General features: G+C 42.6%; 1 protein-coding gene across 4 annotated transcripts in view; it reads left to right on the forward strand.

Annotated features, from left to right (window-relative positions):
- CTNNA1 (catenin alpha 1) overlaps positions 1–18,208 on the forward strand; it is a 174,056-nt gene that overhangs the window by 150,778 nt on the left and 5,070 nt on the right. For all 4 annotated transcript variants that reach the window (XM_032250515.1, XM_032250516.1, XM_032250518.1 and 1 more), the window contains 4 exons: positions 6,889–7,045; positions 13,301–13,501; positions 14,052–14,203; positions 17,989–18,099. In XM_032250515.1, coding sequence (XP_032106406.1) covers positions 6,889–7,045; positions 13,301–13,501; positions 14,052–14,203; positions 17,989–18,099 — 621 coding nt within the window. The remainder of the gene's footprint in view (positions 1–6,888; positions 7,046–13,300; positions 13,502–14,051; positions 14,204–17,988; positions 18,100–18,208) is intronic.

The following is an 18,208-nucleotide window of genomic DNA, read 5'->3' on the forward strand; positions in this document are numbered from 1 at the left end:
TAATCCCAGCTACTCAGGAGGCTGAGTAGCTGGGATTACAGGCACACGCCACCATGCCCAGCTAATTTTTTGTAGCTTTTAGTAGAGACGGGGTTTCACCATGTTGACCAGGATGGTCTCGATCTCTTGACCTTGTGATCCACCCGCCTCAGCCTCCCAAAGTGCTGGGATTACAGGCTTGAGCCACCGCGCCCGGCCTTTCTCTCACGCTTTTCACTGGAAAGTGACCTGCCTCTATCCAAGCAGAGAGCCCCAGCCTCACAAACTTTTACAAGGACGCAGTTTACAAATTGCTTTGGGAAGGGACCAAAATCTGTACCCTATGTATCCCAGACATTATGTTTTGCTTATGGATGTGCCCAAGATTTAATCTATGGTAGCTGCTTTAAATATTTTTATTTTTTAAATTCAAAACCATTTGCTGCGCTGGCCAGGAAGCAAAAACAAAAACACAAAAAACCCAAATTTTGCAAATGGCAGCTGGTTTCTGACGTTTTGAGTCTTTAAAATCAGAGGAGGGCATTTTAGAGATTATCTCACTCGATATTTTTTCTTAGTTCATTATGCAAGAATGAGTATTACACATTCATATTAATATTAAGTTAATACAAATCTGGCACTTAAATAATTTATAATGCCTGGTTTAATGCATGGCTCTTCTTGGAAATCTACACAAGGGATGAATTAAGTATTTGAAGGCTCTACTTATCTACATTTTCCTTTTTCTTTTCTTTCCTTTTTTTTTAGAGACAGGTTTTCACTCTGTCACCCAAGCTAGAGTGCAGTGGTGCCATCATGGCTCAATGCAGCCTTGACTTCCTGGGCTCAAGCAGTCCTTGTATCAGCCTCAGAGTAGCTGGGACCACAGGTGCACTCTACCACACTTGGCTAATTTTTTAGATTTGTTTGCCCAGGCTGGTCTCAAACTCCTGAGCTCAGGTGATCCTTCCACCGAGTTTCCCAAAGTGCTGGGATTACAAGTGTGAGCCACTGTGCCAGGTCTCTTTTTTATTTTGGTATTTCTCACTAAATTGAGAAGTTACTTCTGACATTGTTCATTCTTCCTTCTGCCTCCTAGATTTATCTTCCATATTGCTTCTTCTGTCATTGTGCTTGTGGGAACCCTGATCATATTTGTGGCTGACATGCTTGACACACATCAAATAAGCATAAACCCAGGCTGGCCTGGCCACTAGCTGGTGGGAAAATACATAGCCCTTAAAGGAGCACCCCATACATACAGGACAGGGCAGACTTATGGCCTCAGCTGCCACTTAACCTGTTATTTCACAATCATGGGACCACCTGTCTTTGAATCACTTCATTTTTCCACTTTGGTATTCTCTAATCTAGTTTTTACGAAGCTGTTTCACCGAGAGCTCAAGGGACATGCTTTTTTTTTTTTTTTTTTTGAGACGGAGTTTCATGATCTCAGCTCACACAACCTCCCCCTCCTTAGTAGCTGGGATTACAGGCATTTGCCACCACTCCCAGCTAATTTTGTATTTTTAGTAGAGATAGAGTTTCTCCATGTTGGTCAGGCTGGTCTCGAACTCCTGACCTTAGTTGATGCACCCGCCTTGGCCTCCCAAAGTGCTGGGATTACAGTGGTGAGCCACCATGCCCAGTGGGAGATGTTTCTTACTAAAGTTTCTCTGAGCATTTTCTGTATCCTCCCATCTCTACCCTCCTGTGCCTCCCACCCCTCTTTTACTGAGGTCTACAATAAGGCTTTTGTATACTGACACTGGTCTCTTACTTTGTTGTTGTTTTTTTTTTTTTTTTTTTTTTTTTTTGTAATGTCTGATTTCTGTATCTTAACATTGGAAAGTGTTTCCTAGTTTTCTTTCTTCTGGAAAAAAATCTGTGTGTATTTAGTATTAGTTCTTTAAATGTTTGGGAGAATTTACCAGTGAAGCCTAGTAACTGGTAAACTCTTGCTGGGCCTGCAATTTCCTTTGTGGTAAGGTTTTTAATGATGAGTTAAGTTTCTTTAATAGACATAGGGATATTTAGGCTATTTTTTAATTCTTGAGTGAACTTGGTAATTTGTCTTTAATTAATTTTCTACTCTTTATTTTCTTTTGCTTGCTTTGGGTTTAATTTGCCCCTTTTCTACTTCTAAAATTGGAAGCTTTAACTTATTGCCTTGACACCTTCCTCCTTTCCTAAGGTAACATTTAAACGTTTTCATAGTATAAATTTCCCTCAAAGTACTGTTTTAGCTGCCCCACAAATTTTGATTATGATGTGTTAAATATTATGATTAAGTTGGGCAGGAAGGACCTCGCTGAGAAAGTGCTGTATAAACAAAGACCTCAAGGAAATGACAGAGCAGACCACACAGGATATCTCACGGGAGAGTGCTCAGGCAGAGGGAACAGCAAGTGCAAAGGCTTGGAGGAAGGAGATCAGATATCTAAAAGAAGCTTAGGGATTGCATGGCTTTTGACGGTCATAGTCATAGGCTTTTGGCTTTTAATCTGAGATGGGAAACGATTGAAGGGTTTTGAGTAGAAAAGTGGCATATCTTACTTAGATTTTTAACAAGATCTCAGCCAGGCACAGTACCTCACTCCTGTAATCCCAGCACTTTGGGAGGCCAGGACAGGAGGATCACTTGAGCCCAGGAGTTCTAGAACAGCCTGAGCAACATAGTGAGACCCTGTCTCTACAAAAATAAAAATAAAAAATTAACCAGGCATGGTGGTGCAAGCCTATAGTCCTGGCTGTGTGGGAGGCTGAGGTGGGAGGATTGCTTGAGTCCAGAGGTCGAGGATACAGTGAGCCATGCTTGCGCCTCTGTACTCCAGCCTGGGTGACAGAGTGACACCCTGTCTCAAAAACAAACAGAAAACCAAGATCTCTCTTGACTTCTGTGAATAGGGATAGAAGCAGAGGGGCTCTTTAGGAAACTGCAGTATACAGAATAATAGCCTCCCAAATAATGTCCATTTCCTACCTAATTCCCTAAACCTGGGAATATATTACCTTCTGTGGCTAAGGGGACTTTGCAGGGACAAATAAATTAAGGCTCTTTAGATGAAAAGATTATCCTAGATTATCCCAGTGGGCCCCCCAATATAATCATAAGTGTCCTTATATGAGGGAGGCAGGAGCATCAGAGGCAGAGAAGAAAACACGATGATGGAAGCAGAGGCTGGAGTTTTTGTGGCCACAAGTCAAGGAATGTTGGCAGCCTCAGGAATTTGGAGAAGTCAGGGACTGGCTTTTTCACTAGAACCTCCAGAAGGAACACAGATCTGATGGTAATGTTGTTGATTTTAGCTCTGTAAGACCCATTTCAGAATTCTGACCTCCAGAAACTATAATAGATTTGTGTTGTTTTAAGCCACTAAATTTGTGATAATTTATTTACAAAAGCAATAGAAGACTAAAACAGATGTTATTGTACTAATCCAGGCAAGAGGACCGTGGATGTGGTGAGCACTGGTTAGAATTTGGATATATTTTGAAGGTGAAATTTACTGAAGGATTAGATGTGAAGTGAGAGAGAAAAGGAAGAGTGAGGGAATAGAACAGAGTTTTGAGCCTAAGCAGCTGGAAGGATGGAGTTCTCATTTACTTTGATAAGGAAAGATGGTTTGGGGAAAGAGATAAGTTTGGACATGTTAATTTTGAGGTGCCTATTAGACATGCAAGGTGCGTGTCATGTTGAGGGAAGAGGTCTGGACAGGATGTGTAAATGTGCGAGATCATCAAGGGAGTGAGTCTACATGAAGGTCTGGGAATGGAACCAGGTCTCTAACATTGAGAGTTTCAGAAGGTGAGCAGTGGCCAGCACAGGAGCCCGAGGAAGCACCATCAGGCACAGAGCCCCAGAAGCTAGCTGTGTCTTGGAAGCCAAGTGAAAGCAAAAAAAAAAAAAAAAAAAAAAAAAAAAAAAAAAAAAAAAATGGTTTCTGAGAATAAATGAGATTGCCTAGGGATGGGAAGAGTAGAAAGAGGAGAGAAGGCAGCATAGGACTGAGCTTTGAGGAAATCCTGACACCATTAGAAGAAGACAAGACAGCAAAGGAGACAAAGATAAAAGTAGCCAGAATGTGGAAACAAAACAGAAATAGTGTTTGAGAAAATTCAACATCCAGTCCTGATAAAAACACTTTACAGATTAGGAATAGGAGAGAACTTCCTTAGCCTGATAAAGAAGCTCCATGAACAATCGACAGCTAACGTTATACTTAATGGCAAAGACTGAATGCTTTCCCCTGTGATCAGAAACAGGACAAGGACATCCTCCCTTGCCACCCCTTGTCACATTTTACTGGGGCTGAAGCCAACAATAGCATTTTAAAACTTTCAGTCAGTACAGTGATGGTGCCTAGTTGGGAGCTCCTTGCAAATTTAATAGTAACATTAATTTCTGGTTTTAAAATTATAAGTAAGAGTAACCCCCCTCCCGCAAACAGCTTTTTTCCCATGATTTGTACTTTACCTAAAGTAAGTACTCCATTCCTTTCCCTGTTTTTCTACTGGTGTTTTGGTGTTTTCCTTACTGATTTACCTAATACTGTATATTTAAGGATCTGAAAAATCATCCCAGATTCCTCCACTCAGGGCTGTCCCCACACTCCTGCCTCATTCAGATCCTGCAGTTTCTTCTTGTCTTTGCTTCCTTCCCAAGTTGCATGATTATAAACACATTTACTTGTAATAACCCATAAGCACCTTGTACCTAGGAGTCCTACTAATTATCCTCTCAGCCCATTTTCATACTACTCTCATTATTCACTTTTTTAATGAACACAACCAAAAGGTTGAATAGACATCTCTTCAAATAATATAAACAAACACTCGATAAACATATGAATTGATACCTGATATCATCAGCCATCAGGGAGATCACTTCAGATCCACTAGCATGGCTAGAATTCTCGCAAAAGGGGGGAAATAACAAGTATTAGTGAAGATGTAGGGCACCGTAATCCTCATACACACTGGTAGGATGTAAAATGGTTCAGCCCCTTTGGAAAAAGGTAAAGCAGCTTCTCAAAAGGTTAAACACAAAGTTTACTATATGTACCAGCAGTTCCGCTCCATTCCCAAAGAAGTAAAAACACAGAAGCATGTGTATGAGCATTCATAGCAACATTATTCATAACAGCCAAAGAGTGGCAATAATTCAAATGTCCATTAACTGATGAATGGCTAAATAAAATGTGGCATATCCATATAACAGAATGTTATTCATCAACAAAAAGAAACAAAGTACTAGTACATGCTACACATGAATGAACTTTTAAAACATGTTAGTCTGGGAGCAGTGGCTCACTCTGTAATGTCAGCACTTTGGGAGGTGGTCAGGACTTTGAGACCAGTGTGGCCAACATGGTGAAAACCCATCTCTACTAAAAATACAAAAATGAACCTGGTGGCAGCGCACACCTGTAAATCCCAGCTACTCGGGAGGCTGAGGCACAGGAATGGCTTGAGCCTGAGAGGTGGAAGTTGCATGAGCTGAGGTCGCACCACTGCACTCCAGCCTGGGCGACAGAGCAAAACTCTGTCTCAAAAAGAAAAAAACAACACACACACACACACACACACACACACACACTCACTCACTATATTAAGTGAAAAAAGCTAGTTATAAAAGTCTGCGATTCCATTTATCTGAAATGTCCAGAATAGTCAATTCATAGAGATAGAAAATAAATTAGTGGTTGCCAAAAAAAAAGGGGGGAGGGCAGTAAAGAGAATTGTGGGAAATGTCTGCTAATGGATATGGATGGGGTTTCTTTTTGGCGTGATGAAAATGTTCTAAAACAATATGGTGAATGTTGCACAATTACAAATATATATTTTTAAAAATCAGTGAAATTGTATTCTTTAAATGGGTATATTGTATGATGTGTGAATTCTATCTCAATAAAGCAGTTTTTGTCCCTTTTTTTTTTTTTTTGAGACAGTGTCTTCTTATGTTTGTCCAGGCTGGTCTTGAACTCCTGGGCTTACGCAGTCCTCCTGCCTCATCCTCCCAAAGTGCTGGGATTACAAGCTTAAGCCACTGTGGCCAGCTTGTTTGTTTGTCTTTTTTGAGGTGGAGTCTCACTGTGTTGCCCAAGCTGGAGTGCAGTGGTGTGATCACAGTTCACTGCAGCCTTGACTTCCTGGGCCCAAGCAGTGCTCCCACCTTGGCCTCATGCCCAGCTCATTTTCTTTATTGTTAGTAGAGATGGGGTCTCATTGTGTTATCCAGGCTTTAAAATTAGTTTTAAACCTTAATAGATGATACATTTTTTTGTGCAGCTTTTTGTCAAATATGCCTCCATTAAAAAGAAAATGAAAAAATAATTATGTTTGGATCCAGTATATTTTTCATGAATACATTTTGATAATGTATCAAGAACCTGAAATACCAGATTTTCATCACAAGATTATTTGTAGTGGTGGGTAACCAGAACAACGCAGACATCCAACAGTAGGAGAATAACAGTGCATCCATAACATAGAACGATAAAGTTAGTGTTTTAAACATATATTTAATGATATAGAGAAGTATTTAAAATAAGAATCCGGATAGTTCATTTTATATAGCATATACTTCTAATTGTGTATCTTTTGTTGTAGCTATGTATGTGCCTGTATGAGAAGAAAAAAAAGCCTAGAACTTAGTGTCACTGAAAATGGTAGATTTGCCACCACGAATGACGTTATTACGGTTAATTTTTGTTTTATCATTGTCCACAGTTTGCAAATAAAATATGTATTACTTCAACTTCACCATATGAAACCTATTGTTTAATGTTCTTCCCCTTCATCTTTGTGATAGGGTAGAGCATGTGGGGTGATGTCTCCTAGTGAAATGTGTGTAAGACAAAGTCGTGACACTGAAAAAGAGTAAAGAAAGTTTAATATATTTTGCAGGTTATCAACGCTGCATTGGCTTTAGCAGCAAAACCACAGAGTAAACTGGCCCAAGAGAACATGGATCTTTTTAAAGAACAATGGGAGAAACAAGTCCGTGTTCTCACAGATGCTGTCGATGACATAACTTCCATTGATGACTTCTTGGCTGTCTCAGGTAATGAGCTGGTTCCCCAAAGAAGCATATGAAGATGTGCATAATTACTTTTGTCTAAGTTATATTAATGGGCAAACACTTCTATGTCTTGGCAGGTAAATTATTCTAACAATAATATTGTGCTGGGTTTTCATTTTAATGTTAAAAAAGCCATCAGCTACATGGTTTTCAAGTGATAGCTTCTCAGCTACTGGGAAGTAGCTGGGGTTGGAGATGTTTCCCTTAGGACTGGTCTTGATCCTGGGAGCATGAATTAGAAACCTGGCTATCAAAGGTTTTTCCCTGCTTGTATAGAGTGAGGTCCTCCAGCTGGGACCCGTAGAGCACCATGACCATCCATCTCTCTTGCTGCCATTGTGTTTAGAAAAAACATTGACCTGTGTCTTGGTGGAGAAAGTGGTTGTTACGAGCCTATGAAACTTGGGAGGAGAAGGGATTCTCAACACCATCACCTTTAGTTTCTTTTTTAAAATAATTTCTTCCCTTGTTAGAATGCCTCTCTTCTGTCTCTCAGGAATGATCATAGTCATAGTTTATCTGCCTACTTTTCCAAAGACTCTGTCTGCATGATGCATAGATAGAAAACAGAGAGGAAATATTTAAGTGCCATTTAATTATGAACTTGGAAAAAATAAATCTGGGTAATTCACCTCACAAAAACAGTTGATTTCATTATATAAACATAAACTGGTAATGACATAGTAAATTGCATTCATATAGAAAATGTCTGTCAAATGCAATTCAGTGTTTATCGCACAGAGATAAATTTCAATCCCATCTTCTTAGAGTTGAGTAACTATAAATGCATTCTCCATTTAACGGGGCCTCTGTTGCCCTTGGCTGCACAGCTTGGTCTCTGAAAGTGCCAGACTTCCTGAGGCCAGTGGCTGTGGGCAGAAGCAGAATTAGGGGCTAAGTTTTTGTATGGCTGAAACTACCTGTCACCCCAGGGAACCACAGGCTAGAACGTGGCAATGGGGCTTGAAACAGAAGCAGGGCTTAAGTATATGCACAGCACAGTCCTCCAGCAGTGACCTATATAAGGGTGACTGTGTGTTCTGCATACCAGTGCCTCCCTGTCTTCGTGCTCTCGCCTTAGGATGGGTAGCCTTGGCTTTGCATGAGAAACTGGGGAGGAGGCAATCTGTAAACTGCAAAAGGTGGGGGGTAAACCATGTTGTTGCAGCACTGCCAAATTGCAGGTGTTGGTACTTTAAAACAAAAAACTCATTTGCAAGCACATCTTTGCAGGTGCCAAAAATGCAGCAATGGCTTTTTTGGGAAATCTTGGCCTTCTGTTGTTTTTCCCAGTGAAGTACTGAATTATTCTTTTTCATCAGTTTAGAGAAAAACATTCCACCTTCACAGCACACTTTTAAGCAAACACCAAATTCTGAAATCTAAATGCAAAGAGGCCCTCCGGGTAAATACTACATTCTTAAAGTTACTTTTTTGAGATTAGGTTGGGTATGTCTCAGGCTTGGTCTCGAGGGATTTTCAGTCTTCTTTAGAGCAAAATAAAATGTAACAGCATCAAATGTCCCTCATGCACCATTCATCAAATCTGTGAAAAAAGGGATTCTGCAGCAGCATTTAGTGGATTCCAGGCAGTATCTTTAGGGCACATGACATAAAAGAATGGTAAAGAGAAATCAGATTCCTTTAACAGATACACTGTTGTCTGGTGAGTGTGTTCAGTTTTTATGCAAAAGTATGAGAGTATAAGAGGGGATTGATTTGATGGAAAGGAGTTTAGACAGTTTCCATTTAGCAAATAAAATCACGGAACAATTCTTTTAGTCAAAGGTGGTGGTGTTTTCAGAGCATCTGAATTTTAGAACTCTACTTGGTGTTTTTCTAATGTTCTGTCACAGACCTGCTTAGGAATGTTAAGTAATTAAATCATTAATAGGGCAACGCCATTCTTTTCATTTATATTCTTCTCATTTATATAATATGCTTTTTTGGGGAGACAAAAAAGCATATTATTTAAAGAATGGAGACAAGCAGGTGCCTGTGGAGGTTTCTACTGGAATGACCAGCTAATTTTCAGCATTCAGACTTCTTTCTACTCTTACCTTACTTACTTCTTTATACCTTACCCATGGTATGTTTAGCATGTTTTGTTTTGTTTTTTTTTTGAGATACAGTTTTGCTCTTCTCGCCCAGGCAGGAGTGTGTTGGTGCAATCTTGGCTCACTGCAACCTCCACCTCCTGGGTTCAGGCAATTCTCCTGCCTCAGCCCCCCGAGTAGCTGGGATTACAGGTGCGCATCACCGTGCCCGGCTAATTTTTTGTATTTTTAGTAGAGACAAGGTTTTACCATGTTGGCCAGGCTGTTGGTTAGGATCACCTGACCTCAGGTGATCCACCTGCCTCAGCCTCTCAGAGTGCTGGGATTACAGATATGAGCTACCACATTAGCTTTAGCACTTTTTACATCAGAGGGCTAGAGATAGCCTCCCATCTCACCTGACACACAGCCTAGGCAGGTGTCATCTGCAGCAGTCACAGGCAGTATTTAGATGGGAAGCCACATCTGGGCCTGACCTGACCCTGCCCCATTTGCCAATGTCCCCTGGCCCTAAAGTACAGTGGTACTTTGGTGAACCCATAGTGAGATGGGCTTGAGTAGGGGGCTGCCTAGCAAGTGCCCAGCACAGGATCTGGCTTGAGGTAGGTGGGCTTCAAAGCTTTTACTAAATAAAAAGCAGGGATGCACCCTGACCTCTTGGAGTGGTTGTTTTCTGCTGTCTCCTGGAGCTTGAGGCCCTTTGGTACAGTGTGAGGTCTTACCGAATATTTGCATTTGTGATTTTCCACTATCAAATTCTCTTACACTCCATGGGGCCTGGATATTGGTTATAGCCCTGCCCAGTCACTGAGAACCTGTCCGAGAGGAAATCGTTTATGGAGTAGGGCTTCTGCTCCATTGTTCTGGATACTCTGTCCCATTGGTTCAGAAATTCCCTCATACTTACAAGTCATGTTCTGATCTGTTTCTCAAAAAGTAATGGTCATCTTGTATATAACTAGGTGCAGCCAATAAGACCCTGATGCCAGCATTCTATGAGGCTGTAGGGCAGGGGGAACTTCGGTCATTGTATGTCTAATATGAGACAGTAGCACCTGCATATAAAGAGGAATATGCATGATACTTCCAGGGAGGGGAGGGATAGGGTCTCTTCCTCCCCAAGCTGTTCTATCCAAATATTGCTTTGTAAAGATTGAAGATGGCTTAAGATGCTAGCATTCAGCAAAACAAGAATATATATTGACCAATCCCTTCAGGAGAGTGGTTTGAAATTTATCAGAGTGATAAAGACTCTTTGAATTTTATTTGGATTGTGTTTGATAAATGTTTTCCATGGAAATGTTATTGATTTCCATCCCCTCACTCTGCTTATATGTTGCAGTTTTGACCCCCCCCCCTTTTTTTTTAAGGTGCATGTGGTTGCTTAGAGAAGCTCTAATTTGGTTTATTAAATGTTTTGACTAAATATTCTTAGAAACAATATATTGCATTAAATGCTTTGGAGCAACACTTTGGAGTGGTAATTTATACTCGCCTTCATTAAGTATCAGTGTGTCCAAAGAATCTGGTCTGATTGAGAGGCCATTAAATAGAAAGATTATTGTACCTAAATTTTGGTTTTGTGTTTAATAGCAGAAATGCTAAACTATAGACAGAGTTTCTCTCTTTGGAGGAAGTGATAAGTTAGAAGTTAGATTAATGGTGTTTTTTTCTAAGCCTACTGTGTAGAGTTTACATATGAAGCCCTCAGAATAGCCCATGTCACTGGGTGAGTCCTCTACATAAAGCATGAAACATTGTTTTCATTTTCTTTGTGTTGTAGCAGCCCTGCATAGGCTGCACCCTATACAGATACCCAGGGCAGAGGGTACAAAGAAGAGGCTCTATTGCCACACGTTGCAGGCTGAAGTTTTGACATCTTTTATGGAGAATGCCAGTTGGCATGGTTCCTGGAGGGCAATTAGGTACCACACTTCTACTTTAAACATAAATGCCTTTTAACTCAGCGATCTCATGCTAGTCACAGATGTTTGCCAAAATACCTGAATAAGGATGTTTTCTTCAATTAGAATGTCTAAGAAAAGAATGAATAAGTGAATTATAGCCCCCCCCCCCACCATCTATTCAGTAGGGTACTATGCAGCAATTAAAATGGATGATGTAGATCTGCAGGGCCAGACCTAGAAAGTTTTTCAAGTGAAAAAGATTCAATATTGTCCATAACGTAATTCCTTTTGTGTTCATTTACATATAGTTGTGCATATTTTGTGGGGACTGTTAAATGTGTATGAATTTTTTTCTGTTAGAAGCACACCTATAAATCATGTACTGAACAGTTGTTGATGGGTACACATTGGGGTGTCTACTCATATGGACCTTTGCTGTTTCCTCAGCTAATTGATGCATGGTTTCAGTTAGTGTGGGCACAGCCTGTCCCCTCCATTGACCAGTGGACTCATACCTACCCCCATCCAGTTCAGTTGTCTCCACAGGCTGGGTGCTCTGTCCTGGGTGTGGTAGCCTCAGTGAGGCTGGGGCTTTTCTAGAGACAAGTGTTTCGTGAGGGTAGAGAATACTAGTCAGCTTCCTGAAGTGGGATATGTTACTCTAAAATGTGGCATACCCTTTTAGGTTCATCTAGAAGAATGCCCTGATGAATTCAAAAAAGTCTAAATGAATTTATTAAAAAAAAAAAAAAAAAAAAAAAATCCTTGGTGGAAGTATGGGCCACTTTGTTTAGTGAATGGAAAGGAATGCCAGACTTCATTGATTCTGAAACAGGGATGTGTTTTAAAATCAATGACATGAGAAAACATTGGTTCTTAGTTGTGTTACCAACATAGTTTCTTTCCATTTTATTCCTTTCCTTTCCTTAGCAATGCAAGTTTCATCTTAATGGTGTTGGGTTAGAGCCAGTAGAAGCAGCTTTTAACCCAAGCCCTGTATGGTGGGCCTGCTCAGTGTGTTTGTTTAATTCAAATTATTTAGAGTTTATATATATATATATATTTTTTTTTTAATGCTTCTGATGGGCTCCAAATCCATTTTTCCTTGTAATTGGTTTAAATATCCCTCTTAAAATTTGTTTTTATTAGAAGTTTAATATGTTTACCCTTTCAGTAGTTCAGTGGTATAAACTCTGGCAAGTCTCATAATTTTTAATTAATAGAGACCAAAATATGGTCTTAACTATATTGCAGTAATCTAGTTTTCCCTTCTCTAATAAGAATTCTTACCATTTCCTGGCCTTCCCTGGTAAAGGCGTTTTTTGTTTGTTTTGTTTTTGTTTCTGAGACGAGCCTCACTCAGTCGCCCAGCTGGAATACAGTGGAGCAATCTTGGCTCACTGCAACTTCCGCCTCCCCGGTTCAAGTGATTCTCCTGCCTCGACCTCCAGATCTTCATCTTCCACTTTAATGGCTGCATAGTTCCCATAATTCACTTATTCACTCTTCTCTTGGACATTTTGGTTGCTTCCACGTTATTACAGATGAGTTTGAACAAACTGTTTGTTGTAGGATTCCTAAGTGTCAGGCTTTTTGCTTTGAGGAAAAATAGTTTTCGTTTGTTGCCCAAATTCAGCTATATGACTGTTAGGAGTTACCCATCAGCTTCATAGGATTCAAGGGTTTTCACCTGTAGGGACCCTGCAAATATCACAACAAGCCCATCTGCGTACCATGAAGAGGGTTATTAAACAGTTCACCTCACATCTCAGGGTCCTCTAGAGGAGGCTTCAGCCTGCTTTCCAGCACCTTCTCCTGTCCCAAGGCTGTGCTGGCTTCTTGGTAGATTGTCTGAATATCATCAGCATCTCCTGGAAGGAGAGGGAGAGGGGACAGTGGACTTTTGTTCTAATTTAGCTTTCCTTTATTCGGGACATAGGGTCAGTGAAGCTAAAGGAAGAGAAGATACTGATGCTTCTATGATAATTTTCTGCCTAGCATACAGAACAACTGTTGCTTCAGAGATGGGCATGTCTCCTTTAAAAAAAAAAATATATATATATATGGAATGAAGATTGTTATTCTTGGGGGTTGATAATAGGTTTACTTTCTGTCACTAGTCACTGGTCTCTCCAATGAAATATATGTAAAGCTTTCAGCATAGTGGCTGGCACCAGGTAAACACTCAATAAATGATAGATGCCAGCTTACAGTTGTCATTTCTTGTAGAAGCCCCACCCCCACCCCCATTCAGCTTTTTGCTTGTTCTCCAGAGAATCACATTTTGGAAGATGTGAACAAATGTGTCATTGCGCTCCAAGAGAAGGATGTGGATGGCCTGGACCGCACAGCTGGTGCAATTCGAGGCCGGGCAGCCCGGGTCATTCATGTAGTCACCTCAGAGATGGACAACTATGAGCCAGGAGTCTACACAGAGAAGGTTCTGGAAGCCACTAAGCTGCTCTCTAACACAGGTATGAGAATTGTTGCTTTCCAGTGCTCGCACACACTGCAGCCTTAGTGGGGCAGGCCATCCCATTGGCCCAGGCGCTGTGGTGGGGAAAAAGAGGTGGGAACTCAAGATTTGGCCTCATGGCACATCAGGCTCCTAAGAAGCTGGTCATAGCCAAATTCAGGACTCACAAGCAAATTTGCTTCATGTGTATCTCATGAGTAATCCCGAGACTAATTCTAAACACATTATTTAAGATGAGTTTCTGAGTTAAGTCTCCTACTAGTGAGTAAATACTAAATTTAAGGTAGGTCCCATTCTTAAGGCCTCAAGTTAGTCTCACTTCAAGTTCTCATCATCCATTCCCTCTTTTGCAGAGAAAAAGATGATTTGAGTCATTTTGAAATACTGCATTTAATTTATTTCAACCATAAATACCCTTTATATAGGTAGAAGCAGAGGCTCTTTGTCATAAGCCTCACCTCTTTCTGTCTAGCTGAGTGATTCAGGGAGGGCCAGGGGAATGCTGCTGCCTGCTGACCAGGGCACCTGCTGTGCCTCTTTCTCCACAGTCATGCCACGTTTTACTGAGCAAGTAGAAGCAGCCGTGGAAGCCCTCAGCACGGACCCTGCCCAGCCCATGGATGAGAATGAGTTTATCGATGCCTCCCGCCTGGTATATGATGGCATCCGGGACATCAGGAAAGCAGTGCTGATGATAAGGGTGAGTAACTGCATTTCAGACGTCTTAACAGCTTCTTTCTTATCATTTGCTAAACTTGAGCAATGCGTCATTCTAGAACTCGGCAGATGCCATGGCAGTATATTAAAACCATGAATCTAAAAGCTGTTAGAATGAGATATATTTAATTATGTTGTCTAAAATGACTGTTAGTTGCAAGTTATTGCCCAAACTTGGACCAAGAAGGGGAGCTAGCCTGAGCTGACGATTTAATTTAGGATAAACAGTCTCTACAACATGAGGCTTCAGTTTGAGTTAGCCAGGAAATTATAGAAAATAATGGCTCTCAAGCTAGTATCAGAGAAGGAAGTATTTTCGTATGCAGATTCAAGTTACTTTTCACTTGGAGTACCCCTCTCCTGGGAGGGGGATGTTGGAACCCTGGGGTGCTGGGGGAGGATTAATGGCTATGGCAGCCCCAGGTGATGCTCCCAGGCTCATGGCCAAGTGCTGAGCCCCTTTCCCCATCGCCAGTGCACCTGGAGGGCCTGTAGCACAGGCAGAGGAGAAAGGGGCCTTTGCGGCATCTGGTTGAGCTCCCGGCTTACCGTCCTGCTGACACTTTCCTGTCTTCATTCAAGAATCATCCTTCCAGCCCCTGGACCTCTCAGTTTCTTGATATCTTGTCCTCTTTGGCCTCAGCCCCATGGCCATGGCCATACCTCAGCTTTTGTCACTGCCTGCCATTGTCTTTGTCATCCCCAGGCGCCCAGTTTTATTGTTCAGCTTACACTGCAACTCCCAGCGATCCTTTGAGTCCACTGTGGTCTTCAGTCAGGTGGTCCTCCCCATGTCACTCACTCAGCCCGTGTCCTTGGTTCCGTCCTTTTTTTAGCTTTGAGTCCATAGTTGAATATACTCACTCCTCTGCCCTGCTGTTTCCTTACACTTGCCTTAGAAGCTGCAGTTCTAGCAAGATCCTGCTCTGTGAGCACAGTGCAGATGCTGCGATGGAGCCGCAGGAACCGTGGCCATTTGTGGGCCCTTGCTGCCTGCCCACCCACACCTGTGCCCCTGTCCTATTTGGCCTCTTGCCGATTTCATTGAGGATATTGAGACAGAGCGTGCACCCAGCTGCATCCATGCCTGTGTGCTCTGCCTTCCTCCTAGGACCGTGAGCATCCCTGTCAGTGCTTCTGGCCAAGACCATCCCTTGTAGTGGGGTGCTTCTTCATCCCTTGCTTTTTGTACCTTTCCCCAAGCCTAGGGTGATTTATCCCATTTTTCAGGGGGAAAAAAAAAATCTCTTGACCCACACCCCTTCTCAGTCTCCTCGGCTGGTTTCTTCCGTCTGTTCAGCCTGTGAAACATTGGTGTGGCCTGCTGGGAAGTCCTTGACCTCTTCGGAGTCCTGTCTAGAGGCCGACTCTCCTAAGTTCCACACTTGCCTGCGCACCTGGCCTCCCCCTCACTTGCTCCACCCAGGCAGTACATGTTACTTGATAGCAACTCTGGCTTCCCTTGCTCAGGCCCTGACCGCGGATCTTTTTTGATTTCTCTTTTGTCCGATACCTCACATCTGCTTTATCTGTGAATTCTTTTGGCTCTCCCTTCAAAGTAGAGAACCTAAATATGCTCCCACCTTCGTCCAAACCACCAGCACCTCTCTCCTGGGTTCATGCAGGTGCCACTCAGGCAGTTCCCTGTTCCCATCCTGGGTGCCTGCAGTCTCATGAGCCACAGGGCAGCCAGAGCGATTTCTCTAAGCTTCAGTTGGATCATGTTATCCTCTGTGCCAGCCTCTCCACAGGCCTCTGCGTCACTCGCTTCTTACACTGACCTACAAGGCCTTCTGGCAACCCAGCACCTCTCCAATCTCATCTCCTGCTGATCTCCCCTTGTACATCTGCGGTTCCAGGCAAGCCGGTGACATGGAGGCAGTGAGCTAAGCCCCCCTTCTGTGGCTTCCTTGCTATTCACGGAGTTCCCTGGGCCATCGCCCTCCCCCCCAGCCTCCATGCTGCCACCCACCCCCCACCTCGAGAGCACCTTCTTGTGAGGCTTTTCCAAATACCCGTATGGAATTAAAATCCCACTTTATTCAGCACTGGTTTCATTATAGCACTGGTGACTTTTAATGTGTCATATAATTCATTTGCTTACTTTGTTGTCATTTCCTCCATTACAATATGCGTGAGAGGAATTTTTGTCTGTCATTTTGTATCTCCAGGACCCAGAACAGTGCTTGGCACAGAGATACTGAATGAATGAGAGTGACTTGATTTTCTTGGCAAGAAAGGTTCTTTGGTCCTCAGTGGGGTGCTGGGGAGGCAGAGATCTCTGTCAGGAAGTGCTCCTTCAAAAAGCCACTTAACAGATTGATCACATCCAATCCTGAAGGCATGTGTGATGGCAGTGTTAAAACTGTCAGTGTTTTAACCCTGGCATTGTGTTTTGTGCCACCAAGTCCACGGGCTTCCAGGACCTCCTCCTGCTGATGTGCTTTCTGGTCCCCTGTATGACCGTCCACTGTTCTCACCTCATCTCATCAAGGGACAGGCCAGCCTTTTGTACAACACGCTCTTGGTAGCTCCAGAGTGCTTCTCACGTGTCTTCTTATTTGAACCTCACAGTGAGTCCTTGGGCTGGGTTTGGACCAGGTCCTGGTGCAGATGAGGGACTCGCCTCACTGCCCTCCTGTCACAGGCCAGCCGGCTGGGCCGAGCGCCAACCCCAGCTGTTGTGCCTGCTGCCCCCTTACTGATAACTGCCAGAGGACAACATTGTGTTTCAAGTCAGTAGCTAATCACAAGAGGCTGGTAGTTTGTACAAAGTAAGAATTTTATTTCATAATTAAAGAGCTAGAACCAGTGATCAGTCCCTTAGGTATTTACCCAGCCCTTACCTGCCATATTCTCTCCTTGTTTCTTTTGATGAAAGTAAAAGAATACTTTAAAATACATTGCCTATTTTTACTCCTCCAAGTAGCCTTGGTGCCCTAACAGAAGGCCTAGTATTAATTAATTTTTCTTTTTGCATAAAGTAGGAAAGTTAGAGAAACCTGCTTAATGCTATACTAAACACCTCTATTTTTAAGTCAGTACCTTTTCTACACAGGACAGTTCTCATCTTTGTCTTAAAATGCAGGTGTTGGGGAAGTAAATTAGGAAGTAAAAACCTTGTCACCGGGCATGATGGCTCTGAAGCTGGGGTGGGCGGATCACCTGAGGTCTGGAGTTCAGGATCAGCCTGGTCAACATGGTGAAACCCCCGTCTCCACTAAAAATACAAAAATTAGCTGGCGGTGGTGGTACATGCCTGTAATCCCAGCTACTTGGGAAGCTGAGGCACGAGAATCTCTTGAACCCAGGAGGTGGAGGTTGCAGCAATTTCAAGATGAGGCCACTGCATGCCAGCCTGTGTGACAGAGTGAGACTCCATCTCAAAGTAAAAACAAAACAAAAAAACACTTATGTCTTACAAAGAAATAGTGAGTTAATAATTAACAACAACAAAAAAAGAAATAATCAGTTGAATCAGTGATAGCAAATGGGCCCCACACACAGTAAAACCAGCCCAGGCTCTTGGGAAAATGCTCGTGTGGTGCTCAGGCCTGCTGTGAGCCAGGCAGCTCAGCATGTGCACCAGTGAAGCAGAGGCCCAAGACAAATACTGCGTGATTTTAACTTCATTCACCATACTGTTCAGAACACTGTATATTAAAATCCAGAATTCTGGGCTCCATGCACCTGGCCAAGAGACTCAGGATGGCTGGGAGCTGGTGGCCCAGAGATGTGTCTCACTTGTGATCTCTGTCTTGGTGGCAGACTCCTGAGGAGTTGGATGACTCCGACTTTGAGACGGAAGATTTTGATGTCAGAAGTAGGACGAGCGTCCAGACAGAAGACGATCAGCTGATAGCTGGCCAGAGTGCCCGGGTAAGGCAGCGCTCCGTGGGGCTGATCAGCTTGCACTGCCGAACTTCCCCGTCCCTCTTCTTGTTTCCAGGAAAACACCTTCAGTATTCAAAACACAATTTCTCTCTCT

This window comes from Sapajus apella, unplaced genomic scaffold (genome assembly GCF_009761245.1).
Source record: "Sapajus apella isolate SASKATOON/1434 unplaced genomic scaffold, GSC_monkey_1.0 scaffold71, whole genome shotgun sequence".
In the NCBI taxonomy this organism is placed as follows: Eukaryota; Metazoa; Chordata; class Mammalia; order Primates; family Cebidae; genus Sapajus; species Sapajus apella.